The sequence below is a fragment of the Pipistrellus kuhlii genome, unplaced genomic scaffold (assembly GCF_014108245.1).
Source record: "Pipistrellus kuhlii isolate mPipKuh1 unplaced genomic scaffold, mPipKuh1.p scaffold_m20_p_13, whole genome shotgun sequence".
Taxonomy (NCBI): Eukaryota; Metazoa; Chordata; class Mammalia; order Chiroptera; family Vespertilionidae; genus Pipistrellus; species Pipistrellus kuhlii.
The window spans coordinates 9634831-9654097 of NW_023425438.1; the positions used below are offsets into that span (position 1 = coordinate 9634831).

The 19267-nt window shown below is 33.7% G+C and overlaps 1 protein-coding gene across 18 annotated transcripts in view; it reads right to left on the reverse strand.

Moving 5' to 3' along the window:
* BIRC6 (baculoviral IAP repeat containing 6) overlaps positions 1-19267 on the reverse strand; it is a 150116-nt gene that overhangs the window by 20656 nt on the left and 110193 nt on the right. For 17 of the 18 annotated variants that reach the window (XR_004987346.2, XM_036434801.2, XM_036434805.2 and 14 more), the window contains 12 exons: positions 17580-18360; positions 16688-16831; positions 16100-16229; positions 13938-14069; positions 12303-12470; positions 11124-11297; positions 9845-10041; positions 8524-8824; positions 7777-7994; positions 4931-5095; positions 3802-3970; positions 2667-2877 (listed from right to left, as the gene is read on the reverse strand). Coding sequence is in view for 17 of the 18 variants with exons in the window: in XM_036434801.2 (XP_036290694.1) it covers positions 2667-2877; positions 3802-3970; positions 4931-5095; positions 7777-7994; positions 8524-8824; positions 9845-10041; positions 11124-11297; positions 12303-12470; positions 13938-14069; positions 16100-16229; positions 16688-16831; positions 17580-18360 (2790 nt within the window). In the remaining variant the exon portion in view is untranslated. The remainder of the gene's footprint in view (positions 1-2666; positions 2878-3801; positions 3971-4930; positions 5096-7776; positions 7995-8523; positions 8825-9844; positions 10042-11123; positions 11298-12302; positions 12471-13937; positions 14070-16099; positions 16230-16687; positions 16832-17579; positions 18361-19267) is intronic. The other variant, XM_045580543.1, reaches the window with a different exon arrangement.

A 19267-nucleotide genomic window follows, 5' to 3' on the forward strand; every position in this document is an offset into this window, starting at 1 on the left:
GTGTTTTTAATACAGTTGGAAATGAAGTAGATGGGTGGGGTGAGAGGGAAGTTTTACACTTTGAATCAGTGTTAAAATTGAATTTAGGCCCCCCTGGCTAGTGTAGCTCAGTTGGTTGAGTGTCATCCTGTGCACCAAAAAGTTGCCAATTCAATTCCCGGTCAGGGCACATGCCTGGGTTGTAGGCTTGATCCCCAGTAGGGGGCCTGCAGGTGGCAGCCACTCTCACAGTGATGTTTTTCTCTCCCTCTCCTTTCTTCTCTCTCTAAAACCCAGTTAAAAAATAACTGAACTTAGGAATTATTTTTAACTCTATGAGAAACTGGACTATATTGCTCATTTTAACTCTTTTATAATGAAAATATTAGAAAAAAATCTTTAGTCTTGACAGACTGGAATAGATTTTACCTTCTCTCTGTAAGGTAGAAAATGAATTCTCAATGTGTCATACCTTAAAAGGAAAGTAGGGATTTTATATAATGTATGTATCTGTTTCCTAACAGAGGCTGTATAATGTAAGAGATGTATTCAAATTCTCATACAAAAGTCACTAGGAGTGTTTGTTCTCAGTAAAATAAAACTATTATTAGAAATAGTTACTATACAGGGTCACTGTAAAGATAAAACAACAAATGAGCCCTATGAAGTCACTATGACCTTCACATGCATGTGTTGTTGGTACAAAATTTAGAAGTTTGAAGTGTCTTTTTTTTCTCATTAAAGAAGGAAGGAATGTAAATAATTATTTTTTCCAGGTAACCAAGTAGAAAATAAAGAGCTCTTGTGAAAATACATTAAGAAAAACAAACAAAAAGGAACTCTAGGTGCAAAATTTCCATTCACTGAAATAAGCATCTTATATCATTATCTTAAAACTCAATATACTAGAATTATATTTTTGCAGGATCAAATGAAAATTTGATAGGGAAATAAGCAGTATATAGAAAGTTATTATTTTAAGTGGCCTTATTTTGACATTTATAACAACAAAAATTTGTCATTTTTTAACCAGAGATAATGTAACAACAGTCCAAGTGTTTGACAATTTTCATCCAAGAAATAAGATACTCCTGAGGGGAAAAATCTCCCAAGTTTCATAAATTCTCAATTTTCAGTTATAAACTACTACATTACATCTCAAAATACAGAAACATAAGATATAGAAACACAGGGGAAAATTTCCCCTAAAAATAAAAAGGGCAATTTTCAAAGCTCTGTATATATTGTATCAATTGCTCTGTTAAAATTATGTTTATTGTATGTGAATAACAAACACATGTAGCCAACGCAGTGAACAGAATGCTCAATTAGGCATTTCTCAATGAGACATTAACTCAATTAGAAAATTATATCTTCAGTTCAATTGTGACACACATTATTTTCCTATAATTAAACTGGCTGATGAGGTTACTAACTAGAAATATTTTTGCCACAATAAAGGATTGGATTACATATAATAATATATTCTCTTCTCTACAAGAGAAGTAAATCTCATAATATCAAAGAAAATATGGCTTTACATTTTCCCACCCTCATAAAATAGTATAAACCCTCAGCTTTTTATCACTACTAATAGATTCTTCTTTAACCTTTTCTCTAATTTAAGATCCTTTTGCCTGGCAGTGAGCAACTAGTTTTTAAAGTGATCATAACACTAACATAAACTAACAGAGTCAGGATTATCTGAGAAGTTGACTTGTTCCTGAAAAGTGAAGATTGACAAAAAACTATTCCTCCAATGACCAATTCTCTACCATTATTTGACAGATACCATTATTCTCAAATTTTAGGTTCTTTAAAATTAAGTCAGAATAGGTAGAGCAAATATCATATATTACAATAACGGTAAAAAACGTTGACTCAAAAAACTGTCGACAAAGGAATAAACTCCCACTGGCAGTATGATTTTTAATGCCTTAAAAATCAAAATTAAGCCATCTTTAAGTAAAACTAACCACCAATGAATAGATTCTGCTAAAAGAAAAGGTTTACTAGGTTAATTTAAAAGAGTTTATATCAAAACTCATCATCTGAATCTAGTGAGGTATAAACTTACACCAAAGATTCATTTAAAAATTCAATATTCCATGAAGACAAATACTTTTACAACTCTTAAGAAATATTGAACCTCTGACTTGTAAAAAAAAAAAAAAAAAAAAATTATAGTGTGAATTATATGTCTCAAAATGAAATTGGAATAACCTATCATCCAATAAGTCCACATCTATGAATCTACTATGCAGATTTCTACATGCCCCAAAACATGCGTGTCTGAGGTTATGATAACCCAAGTGTCCATAATAGATGGTTATATAAAATACAGTATCTATATAACATGCATAACTAGAAGTATTAGGTACACTATTAGCAATACGTATTTACCGATACTGAAAGGTGTCTTTGGCTTCAATATTGGGTAAAACTAGCATCAATCTGTAAAACTGGTAAAATGTACCAGTATAAGAAAAACTCTATAATAACATAGGGAGATGCTTGGTAAGTCAATGTAAATAAACATTCCTGAGTGTAGGATTCAATGGATACTTTTTCTTTGGAAAAAGTATCTGGGTGTATTGTGTTTGATTAGCATATATCATTTAGAAACCCTAAAAGATACATAAAAAAAGATAAAGTCAAGTACAAGAGAAATGAATAAAGTATAGTACCTTAAACGATTGGTATAAGTATCAACACAGGTCTTCATTTTGGCTAATAATGTACCAACAGAAGTTTGACACTCTGATTGTTCCTCTTCTTCTTCACCATTCTCTGTAGAAAGGGGCAACAACAGGGGCACCATGGACGTACAAGAAGCAATGGCTCGGAGCAATTCCAGCAGAGCTCGATAGAGTGGCACATGTCTTGCCATGTCGAGAACTGTAAGAAGGATGAGGAGGCAAGTATGAAATGAGAACAAGTGCAATCTAACAGTAAGCCCACAGCAATATAGCTTCTATTTGAATCTTAAGATTAATTGGTTGGATAGTAAATGGATTAATACCAATGTTTATAAAGCGCCAATATAGAAAGTATAATAATAAGCACATTTAGGAAACGAAAAGTAAATAAGGCATAGAATTGGGGAGAGACCAAGAATTAAGTAACTATATAGTTATATTGCACATAAAAACGATTAAGTAGTTCAGATAGTACATTGTGGCAGGAAATACATTTATTGGTATAATGTGAAAATATATCTTAAAAATTGAAATGATGAAGCCACTGTATCTAAGAAATTAACTACTTTCTCTCTTTAAGGGTTTTTATCATTCCTTTTAAGAATATTAAAGGTAAAATATCCTAATAAATGTACACTTATTTGTTCCAGGGGCCTACCTTGAAACTACGGCTGCAAAGTTTGTTTTGTATAATCTTTATAACAACTCTCTTAAAGACAGTTTATTGAATTAAATTCTTTGAAGAAAATTTTTCTAAATTATATTTTTTAAATTACTAAGTTTGTTACATACAGTTAGCCAACAGAGTTATGTTACTGATTTCATGTTAATCCAATGTGCTAAAACCAAATAAGAACACTTAAGAGTTCATTGGGGTCTTTTCCAGTCTGTGTTCTAGGATATGTGACTACATAGTATCAAATTAGGGCCCCTCTTCTCCACACACATACACAAACTAAATATTTCTAGGGGAAAAATTAAAAATAAATCTATTAAACTCATTCCTTCATAGATTGGGGTAAATCACCAAATAACTTTACTGTTTAAACTGATAATGACAAAAAAGTTAAGCGAAAGTACTTGCCCACAAAGTATCTCAGAGGAATATTAAAACATGGTTTACCGGAATCATTTCTTAGATAAGATGACATGGCTGGGATGAGGCAGGACTGACTGAGCAGCTCTAGAAGTACAGAAGGAAGGGCATTACTATTCTGTCCTCTGCTCTCGTGAGATGACTGAGCTTCTCCATTTATTGCACCACACATAGGATTTATATAACTTGCAAGAACCTAAAAAAAAAAAAAAAAAAAAAAAAAATGCTGGATTTAAGCTTCATATAATTTTTAAAAAATTGTGTTAGATATTAAGTCTGAATTCCAAGAGTATATATTTTCAACTCAATAAATCTTGCACTGTATGATTTTAAAGAAGGCATTTTTTTCTTTAAACTTTCAAAAGGAAAGGATGGGTTTTGCATGAGGCACCATACAAAGTGGTGTAAAAATAGGATTAAAGTTGTTTGTGAGGAAAATAAATACAACAATAAATAATAACATAAGAATAAACTGTTTCACATACAACTGTAAACCTACCTTTGCCCCACCCTATATATGACTAGACATATAAAGCAATCCACCTAAGAGCAAATCTTAAACCCTTAGTAGCAATTCGTGGTATTATTTATTTTATTGAATGAATTCACTATACAGTTTGAGGGGGAAACAATCTTAAAAATTTATATTAAAATGACCCGTTCATTCTAGAATTGCAGAAAACAAATGCTCAAAGACTTGACCAATATTAATCATTTGATTGATGCACCTCCTCTTCTCATTTCTATGGTATTTAAGACTTTCTCTACTAGCTCAACTTCCCTGATTCTAGAAGTTACAGACAGCGTGAGAAACAAAGATATATAAAAGTAGATAAATAATAGTTTTCTTAAGAGTCCATATTCAGCACTTATATTGAGATTACTAGAAAGAGATAGATTTTCCATTTGTTGAATAATTTCATTCTTGTCACTTTACTCCCAGTGAAGAAATAATTGTGAGGGAAGAAATTTAGAATTACCAGTACAAAAAAAAGTGACCTTTAACCAGTGGTCTCTTAAAAGAACTTAGAACAGGGAGTATATGGCCTTCATAAAAGTAGCTGAAGATTATTTGGATAACATCAATACTTAAAAATCAATACAAATACAAAAAATAATTTAATTATCAATGATAATATCAACTTTACAAATGTACCTGCAGAAGACAGGTAACATGTTCCTCTTCCAGCCTCTGTTTGGTTAAAGCTTGTTCCACATCCCATCCAGAAGCTGTAGAGCCTGTCCCAAAACCAGTCCCTTTGGCCCAATACAACTGCTGTTCTTCTGTTGATGTAGGGTTATGAGAGCTTGATACCTGAGGCTTATTACAAAAAAAAAAAATGTATTACTATTTGGTTTTATTTATCTTCAAAAATATTTATCAGTAGAAATATTAACAGTTCAGCTAATGAAAACAGTTTGAAAATTCCTCAAAAAAAATAAAATAAAGAATTATTATGTGACCCAGCAATTCCTTTCCTAGAAATACTGGTATATCCAAAGAAAAAAACTTGATATTCAAATAAATGTACACACATGTTCAAAGGAAGAATATTTACCATAGCAAAAAAAGTAGAAACAACCCAAACACCCATCAGTGGATAAATGAATAAACAAATTGTGGTTTATACACAAAATGGGATATAACTCAGCCCTATGAAATACTGATAAACCCCAACAAATATGTATTTATCAAGTGAGTCTAAAAATCAAGTGAATAAAAAACCTGATGAACAGAATAAACTGGTGAATGGAATAGAATCAGTGGCATGGAAATGGAAAAGACTGACGATTCTCAGAGGAAAGGGGATGTTGGGGGGGGATGGAGGGGTGAGAGACACAGGAAGAGAATAGACTAAGATCTTATATACATGTATGCATTACCTATGGATACAGACATTAGGGTGGTAAGGGCCTGGGGTGGGGTGGGGTGGGGTGGGAACTGGGTAGAAAAAAAGAGGGGTATTTGTACTAATCTCAACAATAAAGATTGAATATATATATTAAGAAAAAATGGAGTAAAGCACCTTAATGCCAAGAAGAGTCAATGACTCAAAATTAGAAAAGAGAAACAGTGAAAGGAATGGGGACATGAATCTTTTAAGGTAGACAATAAAGCATCCACAGGAGAATTTCATGACGGCTGTCACAAGCTTTCAATCATATTAAGCAAGATTGCTTCTATTTCTAGGAGTAATTCTTAATTTTTTTCTTGTTCAGAAAGTGATGTGTAAAAAAATATTGGGAATAGAGAACATATTAAAAACGTGAATGATATAGAGACAGAAAAAATGACTGAGACATATTGGTTTTTTAAAAGCAATCTCAAACTCTGTAAAGTTCAATTCTTTATTACTACTTGTGAGGATTGTAAAATTAATTATGTAACAACAAGCCTCCTTTAAAGAATTTCATTAAATTTCACTTCATTGGCAATTATTACTTTAAAAAATAAAAGGAAGAATATTATGTACAAACAATACACTCAGACCTGATCTGCAATATAGATTTATGAAACTGTGACTAAGAAATTCCATCTTTCACATTTTATAAAATAAACTGATAAATAAATCACAAAAATTTTTATTACCATATAAACATTACCAATAGAATAATTAAGGTTACTGATTAAAATAGCTATTTTTTAAAAATGCATAAATGTGAAGTATAATATATATATATATATATATATATATATATATAGAGAGAGAGAGAGAGAGAGAGAGAGAGAGAGAGAGAGAGAGAGAAGGCACAAACAGATCAAGTTTAATTAATTATAAACACAATTTTAACCATGCAGGTCAAGAGTGAGATCTTGTAAGAAATTGCCCTCATTCCATCTCCTATTCATCATAACCTCATTCATCCTGATTTTTTAAAATATATATATTTATTAATTTCAGAGAAGGGAAAGATAGAAACATTAATGATGAAAATCACTGCTCAACTGCCTCTTGCACATCCCTTTCTGGGGATCGAGCCCACAACCTGGGCATGTGCCCTGAACAGGAATGGAACCATGACCTCGTGGTTCATAACTTGATGCTTAATTCCTAAGCCACACTTGACAGATCCTCCTGATTTTCATACTTATAACTACCTTATTTTTTTTTTATAATTTTACTACCTAAGCATGACACCCTAGTCATTATAGTTCTATTTTTTTTCTCATTTTTGAACATTATCTAAGTGGAACCATGCTGCATATATGCCTTTATGTCTAGAATTTTAGTTTGCATGTCAAATTAATCAATAGTTATGTGTAGTTGGCTAGATTGTTTTCTTTCATTACTTTAGTATAGTATTCCATTACCTATTAGACAATTACTTTATCCATTCTACTATTTTTATACTATTTATTTTATCTATTCTTTTACCTTTAGATTACTACAAATGATAATAGAATAATATTTGTGTTTTTTGTAATTTTACACATGCTGATGGGTGTGCAATTTTGGTGTATTAGAGGTTTTCTGATAACTAAGGAAACAGATCACTTTTTCAATTTATTGGTTAAATTGCCTTTCTTATAAAGTGTCCATTCTAACCTTTCATCTATTTTCCTACTGGGTTTCCTGCCTTTTGGGAATTTTTGAAGTTCTCTGAATATTCTGGATATAAACTCATCATCATATATACATAAACAGTGTCCCATGCAGTAGTTAACATTTTCATTTCTTAGTAGTGCTTTTGACAAAAAGTTTGTTAGAGTGTTTCTTTTTTTTTAAATGTTATAAATTTTATGAAGAGAAGTACACATATTTTTCATATTTATATTTTCTTTTTTGCTGCTGGTCTAAAAAGTAACCATTATTAAGCTCATTTTATGTTATTGATGGAAGTTATGTTGTAACTACATTTTTAAACCTGTATATTGTATCCTCATTAAATTCGCTTATGACATTAATGAATTTGCCTTCCTGATTACTTTGGAAAAAGACATTCTGTACTCTGTGAATTAAATTAGGTTTTCATAATCTAAAGAATTAAAACTGAACCTACCTCTGCTTGATTGAGGCTAGAATTTGGAACTCGAGGGGCATGGTGGCTCAGAGCTGAGAGACAGACAAGAATGAGGTGCAGTGCTCCAATTTCCAGCGCCATCCGCCTCAGAAGCACACCATCGTCAGTTGTCAAAGGTGTGGTGCTGAACAAACTGCGAAGGACGTGGAAGGGAAGGGTTGGAAGCACATTGGCTGATGGAGATTGCAGAATATGACCTAGATTAAAAAAAAAACTCAAAATTAAAAGATTTTAAGATACAATAAGAAATATACAGGATCACAAATAATGACAATGTATTAGAAAATTCTATCACTATATTTATTAGGAAACAACCCAAATACCACAAATACAATAGTGAATAACTTAAAATTTAATAATAAATAATATCTGGAAAAGTTCTGAAAGACATCATATATAAACTACAAAAAAATCTTTAAATATACTCATATAACAGTTAATAGCTAGACTATGTTAAATTTACTATAAGTTAGAATTTATACTAAAATCTAACAAGTAAAAAAGAAACAACAGTATGAAAGTAAGTGTGATTTTTTAAAATCACACTTACTTTCATAAAAAGATTTATTATATCTATTATTGAAACTAAGTTGCCAACAACAAATCATGTAATATCATGTAATAGCTTAACTTTGAAAGTAATAAATGATGACTACTAGGTAATGATTTGAGTAACATTTACACAACCGACCTATGTAAATTTCATTAATAACACCAAACACTTACTTCCTTCTCCATCATCTGTCACTCCCAACACCAATCGAAGAAGGCACTGAGCATGTTTTCTCTCTTTTAGTAGCACTTCAGCATAGCCCGGAAGACGAAGAAATAATCCAAAGGCAGCCAAAGAATGGGCTGGTATAGGAGACATGGTCTGTACTGCTGACTTGATAGGTGGAGGTTCAGCGGCAATGGTTTCTGGTGCTTCATAAACTAATTCTCCTGATTGTTCAATTGTCACCCATTCAAACTGATCACTATCCTTTGGCTTTTCCTGAGTGGTGGATGTTACAACTGGGGTGCTCACCTAAAGAAAAAATAAGTCTTTGTTTGGCTATTTAATGTTTCAACACCACGTTCAAATTAATCAATTGATTTCAAATTATCTTCTTAAAATATAGAAATATAAGATCAATAAAGGAATTTTTCTTTTCTTTTTTTAATTAAAAGCTTCCAGCCGAGCCGAGACCGGTTTGGAGACTGAAGAGACCCGGGTTCGATTCCGGTCAAGGGCATGTACCTTGGTTGCGGGCATATCCCCAGTGGGTGGTGTGCAAGAGGCAGCTGATCGATGATGACTCTCTCTCATCGATATTTCTAACTCTCTCTCTCTCTCCCTTCCTCTCTGTACAAAATCAATAAAATATATTTTTTTTAAAAAAAAAAAGCTTCCAAACATTGAGGAGTTACATGGTATTGTAAGTATGGTGGTGTCTGCCATGTATCTCTAGTTTAAAATTTCTATTAAGTCTTTTTAATTAAGTTGACAGATTCTTTGAGACTATTTAAACGTCTTATTTCTCACCAAACTTTGATCTATTACAACTAGTATTTTTATAATGCTTGCCTAAAACAACAATACTACAGTGGTTGGCAAGTGATGATTTTCTAAAGCTTTCCTTCTACATTTATTAGTTAGTACTGAACTGTAAACATTCCTTCTTCCCCATCTACTTACTGATGTATATACCAATATAGATTCTGTTATCCTATAGGTTATAATGCTCTATTATTTTATTCGATGCCGAAGTAGAATCAGATTTGATCAGAGGGATCCTGTTAAAGCAGGTTTCTGTATCTAGACTGATCTTGTACATTCCCTACTCCAATCCTAGAATTTTTCCAAGAAGCACAAGAACTGATAATGTGATCTTAATAGGAAGTAAGATCTTTTCAGATGTAATCAAGTTAAAATGAGTTCATAATGGATTAGAGTAGACCTATATCTATCTTAATAAAACTGAGAAAAGAACTAGTAAATGAAAAGCCACAAAAAAGAACAAAGGGCTTTGTCATGGAATGATATATTCAAGGAATCTTATCTTACCTGTTGAATTACTTCTGGATATAGCATTGGTAGTCTTTCTGCAATAAGAGCCAGTCCACCCATTCCTGCAAAAACTTGTAATGGTGACTGAATGGGACAGGTTTCAAGTAAAGATTCATCCAATATCCCATCCATACATTCATCACTTGGAGTGAGAGCCTCATCTTCTGGACAGCTACCAAGTAAATCTCCATGTTCTAGATTTTAAAAATAGGTAAGAAAGAATCTGTTTATTTAGTACTCTTTTATATACAAAGCAGATGACATCTTCCTAATTAAAAAAAAAGAGCATAAATATCGTAAGTTATTCAGTTATAGCTACATTAAAGCTAGATGCTATAAAAAATGTTTAAATGACTTCTGAATCTGCTCCTATAGTCTTGCTACAAAGTATGGCCCAAAAACCAGTATCTTTGGCATCATCTAAATAAGTTAGAGACTCACAGCAAATAGTTAATATGTTGAGCTCTAAGACATTCAAATAGGAAAAAATGAATAATGATAGACTTCTTACTGAAAACTAAAAATTATGCCATACTGGTTTAGCTTTGAATCACACACAAAGGAAAATCAAAAGGTTAGTATGTTCACAATAATGAAATCAAATAAACATTAAGAAAAACAAATTATTTTGGGCTGAAAAAAAAAGAAGCTAAAATTTAGTAAAGAATACAAAAGGCTAATAATAATTAAGTATTAAATTTTAATCATGGGAAAAACTGAAATTAAAGTAAGATTATAACGTATGCACACTATGAAAATCATTGCTCAAGTAGCATTTATAGTAGTAAAAAATTGGAAACAATCAAAATTTTTCAACAACTGGAAGAAAAAAATCAACTTCTTTCTAACCATAAGAAAAAAATTGGCAATAAAAATGAACATTTAGAAATACTGAATGAAAAAATAAGTAAAAATAAAATTGTAAGAAAATGTCTGATCCCACTTCTTGTTTGAGGGAAAAAATATTTATCAGCATAAAATACTACTTTATCTAAATTATCAGTAAATTGAATTCTGAATTGAAATTCTCACTTTAATTATAAATAATTCACATGGTTCATGCAGAAATAAAGTTTGAAATTAAAGCACAGGTGCTTATAAAATAAGTGATAATATAACAATGTATTAAGATTAATTTCCAATGGAAATAATGGCAATTTTTTATATTTACAAATAACTGTCATAAAGAAAAATATCTTTACGTTAATGTAAGAAAAAAAAGGTAAGTCTCCTCAGGTTACAGATAGTATTTTTTAAAGGAATACCATACACATACCTTTCTCAGGGTGTAGTCTTTTAAAAGAATCTGTTTTTGACAGACTTGGGTCTGTGATAACTCTTGATCCCAATTTAACAGTCAGATCTATTGAGCGGTATCCTTGAGGAAGTTTTCGGTCATATAGGAGAGTTAAAAGTTGAGCAAGAGTCATTTCAGCAGGCAATGGCTGGCCTATAAATGACATTACTAAGTTAAATCTATAATTCAAGTGGGATAAATTTACTAGATCCATCTTACTCAGTTACTTAATGAAGTTTGATTCTGACACTAAATTTAAAGTAATTTAAAATCAACCCTTACAAAGTTTACAAAAATTAAAATCTGTTTCTAACATATGTAAACAATAAATAATGTCTATAGAAAGTGTTAGTTACTAATCAATCTCACTAAGATCTTCTGAGCCATAGCAATTAGAAACAAACAAATAAAAACCACAGACATTCCTATAAATCTGTGTTTGGCAAAGCTTTTCTATTGAAGGCCAAATAATAAATATTTCACTCTAGGAAGGCCATAGGTTTCTGCTGCAACTACTAGCTCTACCATTGTAGCATGAAAGCAGCTATGGACAATACATAAGTAAATGGGGTTAGCTATATATTTCAATTAAAAATATTTTTATAAAAAGACTTCCAGTTCACCATCCATAGTTTGTTGACCTCTGTTATAAACAGCCAGGTAAAGCTAAGAAGGAAAACCCATTTAAAGTTGGAAATTTGATTTGTAACAATACAGTACAAAAATGGAGACAAAGTAGATTATCACCTTGACCAACAGAAAGTACATTGGTCAAAGAATATGTTTTAAGTGGGGAGAAAATATTGCTTAATTATCAATGATACATCCAAGGCTTTTACTACTAGAACTAATTATTTAAAAGTTGCCTCACCACACTTCCTATATAACTTGTGAACTCTCTAAAATATTAATTTTACTGATTATATTATGGCAAATTAACAATAAAATTTAGAAAGTACAGCATAAGTGTGCAACATAATTCAGTAGTGTTAAAAAGGATATGGTTTCTCTTCTCTGGGAACTGCATGGACAAAGTCAATAATTCATTTATCTCATCAATACCACCAAATTAAAGATGATTCTGGTGAGTACACATCTGATTTATACAGTCATAAGATTATTAAAATTTCTTAAATGTCTTATCATTGTGAACATTACCTGCCAAAAGTTTGTGGAACAGATGAAACACTGGGACAGTAATTACTTTGCTGGCATTGTCTGCTGCTGAGGAAGCACTTCCTATTTTATCAGGCATTGCTCTTCCTCTCCTGGACGGTGGGCGCGGTGGTGTAGCAGACACGGCACGTTTAGATTGGGATTTCAGCCCTAGAAGTAAAGAATCAGAAAAACTGTATATAGCCAGCACACTAATGAAGTAAAAGTGTGTTTCTACAATATTTTAATAAAGCACCACATTCCTAACCAATGAGAAAAGATAGAAATGTTTCTTCTAATTTAACATCAGATCTGATTCTATTTGTTCCTCATGAAACTCCACAAATACATTGGGCTGCATTTGTAAATATTTTCAAAAATAAAAATAAAAAATACTGTCAACTGCCGAAACCGGTTTAGCTCAGTGGATAGAGCGTCGGCCTGCAGACTGAAGGGTCCCGGGTTCGATTCCGGACAGGGGCATGTACCTTGGTTGCGGGCATATCCCCAATAGGGGGTGTGCAAGAGGCAGCTGATCGATGACTCTCTCTCATCAATGTTTCTAACTCTCTCCCTTCCTCTCTGTAAAAAGTCAAATATATTTTTTTTAAAATACTGTCAACTACTGTATTCTGATACAAATGGCTGTCCATTTACTACTATAAAGTAGTTTTGTGCAAATATGCGTAGGAAATCTTATGTTCTTAATTTTTCTCTGATGGAATAGCTGAACCAATACAGAGGCCTACTATTTGAAGAGTAAAGTGGACTTTGTCTTTTGAACTAAAATCGTCACACCTATGCCAAGGAATATATGAGCCCAAATTACAAGTTATCTTGGCCATTTTTCTTCCTGCACCTAAGGGCAAAAACTCATTTTTCAACCAATTTTCTTTCAATTATTTTTTTTCTAATTTTATGTTAAGTAATAAACACAATACCATAAGTAAAAACTGATATTTTTTTCATTTCACTTTTGCTTTAAAAAAGAAACAAAACAAAAAAAACGGAGGTTACACAAAAATTCCTTAACACATAAGAGTATAATTCTCTATACACTATCAAGTTGAAATGCAATATGTAAACTATTCACACAAGGTCAATACTTGATGACATATTACAAGCTTTGGACATAAAATAAGTTTCAGTGCCAAAGAATAACAGATTTCCAGTATACTAGTTTTATATTTAGATTTAAGACATCATTATAAGTCAGATTTTTCATTAATACTCTTTATTATAAGAAATTCCTAGAAATATGAATTGTTATACTGCATAGAAACACAAACAAAATCTACACTAATAAAAGAGAAATATGCAAACTGACCATCCCTCTACTGTGCCCACCAGCAATTCAGAGCAAGTATGAAAATTAACCCAACAAAGATGACAGTTAATTTGCATACATAGGCAGGGAGTGAAGACTGAAGACAGTGTAGAAGGAAGCCAAGTGCTTCAGAAGGAAGCAAAGCTGTGGAGAAGGGAGCGAGGCAGCAGAGAAGGGAGGGAGAGAGGCAGTGAACTCAGCGGGCTACCCTCCCTTCTCTGCTTTGATCTGACCACAGGAAGCCCTATTCTTGCAGGAGTCTTCCTGCAATGGGCCTCCAGTCAAGATTATAAAAAAAACAGAAAGCTTACCTGAAGCAACAACAACACTGTAATTGTCCTGAAATCCATTTTCTGCCTTAACTTTTTCTTTCTCTTCATGGTTTTTCTTTTCTTTGTCATCTTTTTGTTCACTAATTAGTTTGGCAGTGATACTTGGTGTATCTGTGAGGAAATATTCTGTTATGTAAAATACATTGTTTTTCAAAGTCACTAGGAAGGGAAATGGCAAATATCTCAAGGTAAGATTATATAACATTGTATTATCACTAATTGTTGATAAATGGATTTAGGACAAATAAATCAAAGTCTGGAACTCACCACTCTTTTTTTTTTTTTTCTCCCCACCACTGTTCTTAAATCAGCATACTTAAAATCCAATCTCAAGAAAATATTGCATATTACTTCTAAAGGCAAGAAAACCATTACCATGAAAATCTACTTTATTTTAGGTACTAGAGGCCCGGTGCATGAAATTCGTGCGTGGGGGTCCCTCAGCCCAGCCTGCACCCTCTACAATCCAGGAGCTCTCAGGGGATGTCCTACTGATGGCTTAGGCCCACCCCCGTGGTTCTCTGCTCTCTGCAGGCCTGGAGGTTTCACTGCAGCCATGGATATGAGGGCTCCATGCCCTGCTCTCTGCTCTCTGCCTGCCTCCACCATGTGCCATGTGAAGGAAGCCCCAATGCCCTGCAGTGTGCTCTGTCTGCCAGGCCTGGAGGCTTTACTGACACCAACGCACTAAGGAACCCCCAAGCCCTGCTGTCTGGGCTCTGTCTGCCATGTTTGGAGACTTCCCCGCCACTGCAGCACTAAGGAAGCACTAAGGGAGCTCCCAAGCCCTGCTGTCTGGGCTCTGTCTGCCATGTTTGGAGACTTCCCCGCCACTGCAGCACTAAGGAAGCACTAAGGGAGCTCCCAAGCCTTGCTGTCTGGGCTCTGTCTGCTGGGACTGGGGGTGTTCCTACTGCCTCTGCTCTAAGGAAGCCCCCAAGCCCTGCTGTCTGGGCTCTGTCTGCCATGTCTGGGGACTTCCCCGCCACTGCAACACTAAGGAAGCTCCCAGGCTCTGCTGTCTGAGCTCTGACTGCTGGGCCTGGGGGTGTTCCCACCACCTCTGCTCTAAGGAAGCCCCCATGCCCTGATGTCTGGGTGCTGATTGCATGCACACTTGTATTAGAGGTGGTAATTAAAACTGGAAAAGGCTCTTTTCTACCTTATTTCCTCATTATAATCACATCCATCCTCATGGTTTAATTTACCACTTATATTTGGTAACAATTCCCAAAGTCTTCAACCCAGCCTTTTACTTTAAGCTTAGATTTGTACTTACACCTGATAAATAAACATCAGCAGCTTTTCCTGAGATACTATAAACTTCCTTCAGTTATCAGTGTTGCTTCAAACTGAAGCACACGCTAATGTATAGACGCATGTTTATATTTACATTACAATTTAAACAGTTACGTTTCCAGCTTGTTTTTTATTCTCACAACATATATATAAGATCATAAATACGTTGAAGGGCAGAACATGTGTCTTGCTCATTATTATAGCCTAGTACGAACTACTGTGCTTACAAATAGCATGAATTCATTCACTGATTAGGATTGGTGATAAACTCAAACCATCCATAGTCACATTGCATTCTTACATCAAAAACTAAGTTTTTAGTATAATAGTTAGTAAATGTTGTTTAAAGGCACTATGTGAGAGCTTTTGAAATACAGTTAAGAAACCAAGGGGAAAAGTTATGTCTTCTTTCTTCACTAACTATTCAAAGCAATTAGGTCACCAATCAATTCTACCTTATTTTCATCTTCTGAAGATTTAGTAAATTTTTATTACTGTCATCCACGCTAGTACTCTAGAAATAACTTACTATAAAACAGCCAGAGGCTTATTGTGAGAAATTCTATCAATGGCTACCCACAGCTTGTCTACATATCCAACAACCCCATCTGTCATTGTTACACATAACACACATCACATCAAAAGAAATATAGGTGCTAACTTGTATTAAACATTTTTTATTCAGCTACTTACTCATGCTTCATAAAGGGAAGATATATTGACCTTTTCTAGCCATTAAATGTTTGCTGAGTAAATGAAGGTAGTAAAATAAACAGTAGTAAAAGTAATAAAATTCCAAATATATCTAACATAAAGTTAAAGAAAATTTAAGTCTGACTTACCTGACACTCTGTCAAGAACTTCTGATAATGTTGTTGACACTGGCAAGTGAAGTGTCCGGAACTTGTGGCCTGCTCCATACATTGGATGCTGGATCACATGGCTAGTAGCATTGATTCTACCTTTGTATAGCTGAAAATTAATTCAAAATAAATCAAAATGTGTTTTTTTAAATAAATATTTTACAAATTTTGAAAGCATAAAAGAATAAAAATTCTATAATGCATACAAAATATAAAGGGCTTGTTTAATGTGTTTCTTTAAATGTGGAATATTTACCTGCCCATGATTTGTAGGTTAAGCTTTGCATTAGCATTATTGTACCTAATATTATGTTACTTTTTCCCAAATCAAATTATACTATTCTACTAAAGTATAATTAGATTATTTTAGGTAGAGAGGGTTTATCTCAAAGAGATTATTAGATCCTATCATGAAGTATACAAGTTTTTCTAATTTCATTTTACTTTCTTAGAAATCAGAATGTAGAAATCACTGCAAACTCTGTTGTGAAATTATAAAATATCTTTACAATAAAATATCTTTAGTAATCTTATCTAATCACTAAAATTTAATTGTTAAATACTCACTGGACAGGGAGACTGTAGAAACATTGTCACTTTCTCATCCTCTAGCATCAACTGCAAAAACAATCTACGCACAAACCCTGAAATGTTCCCCGATGTAGGAAGGTTTCCTCTTTGAGGAGATGCCTGAAACAGTTCACAGAGAACCTGGCATGACAAGAGATATAAAGTTAAATGCAATGTGTATTTGCAGCTTTGTATTTTAACTGAAAAAAGAAAACTAAAAGTGTGAATTAACAAGTACATTTCCATATATCATATTAGTAATTAAAGAATGCATTATTTCATCTTAAGTACATAAATACAGAAGTAGATAAGAAATGCAACAAAAATGTCTGTGGGTAAGAGATATTGCTACTGTAGAGTTTTCAAATAATAAATACCCAGGATAACCAACTTACTGTTAACTTTGGTCAACATCTATGTGGTTACAATACAATCCTATCCTATCTGATAAAAATCTAATGTGCAAATTGACCGGTGGAACGACTATGACGCACTGACCAGCAGGGGGGAGATGCTCAATGCAGGAGCTTCCCCAGCCCTCAGGTCCCAGGCCAGCCAAGGCAGGTGTAAGCGGAGGCACCGCCAGTCGCCCCAAAGATCAGCCCTGATGGTCGGCCTGGCTTAGGGACCCCACTATCTCATCAAAAAGATTAACTGATATATATGACAGTTGAGGGGAGGAAGGAGAAGATAACAGTATTGTGTTGTTGTTTTTTCCATTTCTGTATTTTAATTTGGGTTTAAATTCAGACATTAAACATACCCAATCCCAAACTTTACCACAATCTAGCCTTATATAATACATGCCCATTTCTTAACTAATTTCACTAGTACTATTTGACAACATATTAAAATAATTTAAAACATAAGCCAGATTTCCCACTCTTACCTGTGCCATCAGCTTTTGATTATTAGGGTGGCATGAAATGCACTGCAGGAAGAATGCCACCGTTGCATTCTCGATTGCTGTCCTCTGTTGAGCAGTCAATCCTGCAGTAGTAGCTGAAGACAGAGAAGCCGATCTTGCACTGCTCTGTTGTGCACCTAAATTATGTCCTCCAGAAGTGGACCCAGAGTGACACAATAAAAACAGAAGTGCTGTCCACAGTGGATTGACTTCTGAACCACCAAGCCAGTCTTTCATAACATGGCTACTGCCAACTTCTGTCAAAAACCTAAGAATAGGAGCAACCAGGTCTGCTGTGATAGGCATCTTATTGCATTGTTGTGGAACATGATGCCGCCTGAGTTTGTCCTGGAATGCATCTATTGATTGAGCAATGCTTTCAGAATAAGAAATGTGGCTAAAGCAGAAACTAGCCAGACTCCTCACAAGAAGAGATGGCAAACCTGAGTCCAATAATTGTTTGATAGCTTCTGGAGATTGAGAAGAGGAAGCAAGAGTTGCTAAGTGTGATTCAGTTAGTGCAAGAGGAGCTTGTGCGTTTTTAGAGTCATCTGTTAAAGATGAACTAAGATCTTGCTTCTTGCTGTCATCTGTCATAGATAGTCTGTGGTGACACTGTATTGGAGGAGGTGTAATTCCCATCCAGCCCATCAGCAAAGAAAAATAACTTGGGTGTACATGGCACATTGAGCAAAGTAGACTGTCAACAGCTTTTTTCAAAACCATATTGCAGGGAAGAGACATGGACCAATTAAAGAGTAACCTAGGGGAATAAAAGATACCAAGTTAACAATGTGTATGTATATATACATATTAATATATATTCTTATATTTATTCCAAGTATTTCTACTAGAGATCAATCTAAACTCTAATAAAAAATACATTGTTTGTTTGACATAAATATTATTACATGGTAAGATTTCAGGAAGATGGCTTATCACATACATTAAGTATTTAGGTAAATTAGAAGGTAGAATAAAAATGTAAAATGAGTACAGAAAACCAAGAAGTCTATTTTAAAGTTAGAGGCCCCATTAGGGTCCCTTGGCCTAGCCTGTGGGATGGGGCAGAAACCAGCTCTCTGACATACACTAAAGTGTCTTGGATTGAGAGAGGATGCAGGCCAGGCTGAAGAACCCACTGGTGCAAGATCAGAGGGAGGCAAGAGGTTGGCCACTCTCTGTGTGATCTCAAAAAAGTGGCATTAAATAAAAACAATGAAATTGTTTACCAAGAAAATTTGACATGATTGATGGCTTAAATACATGTTTGCAAATCAAAAATTATTAGTGACTTTCACTAATAAACCACAGATTATACCAACTGATAAGAGGAATTATGATAATGACCGACTCCAAGACAAAAGCCCAACCTTTTATCTGTCATGGGACTCTTCAAAAGTAAATATAATATTCTGCTAAGACTTAGGAGTTATCAGGCAGTAAGCTCAACAATGCATTAGCTGAGTATAATGAAGAAAAGTGGGTAGTGGAAACCACTTATCAAAAAAACAATCATTAACAGGCATCTAAAATATAGTAGTAAAACAGTTAATTACAAAACCCTTCTGACATAGCAAGTCTTTCAAAACTTATAGCTATACTTTTTTCCACAATTACACATTAAAGATAAAAGAATCTGATGGGTAAATGTGCAAATAAGATAAACA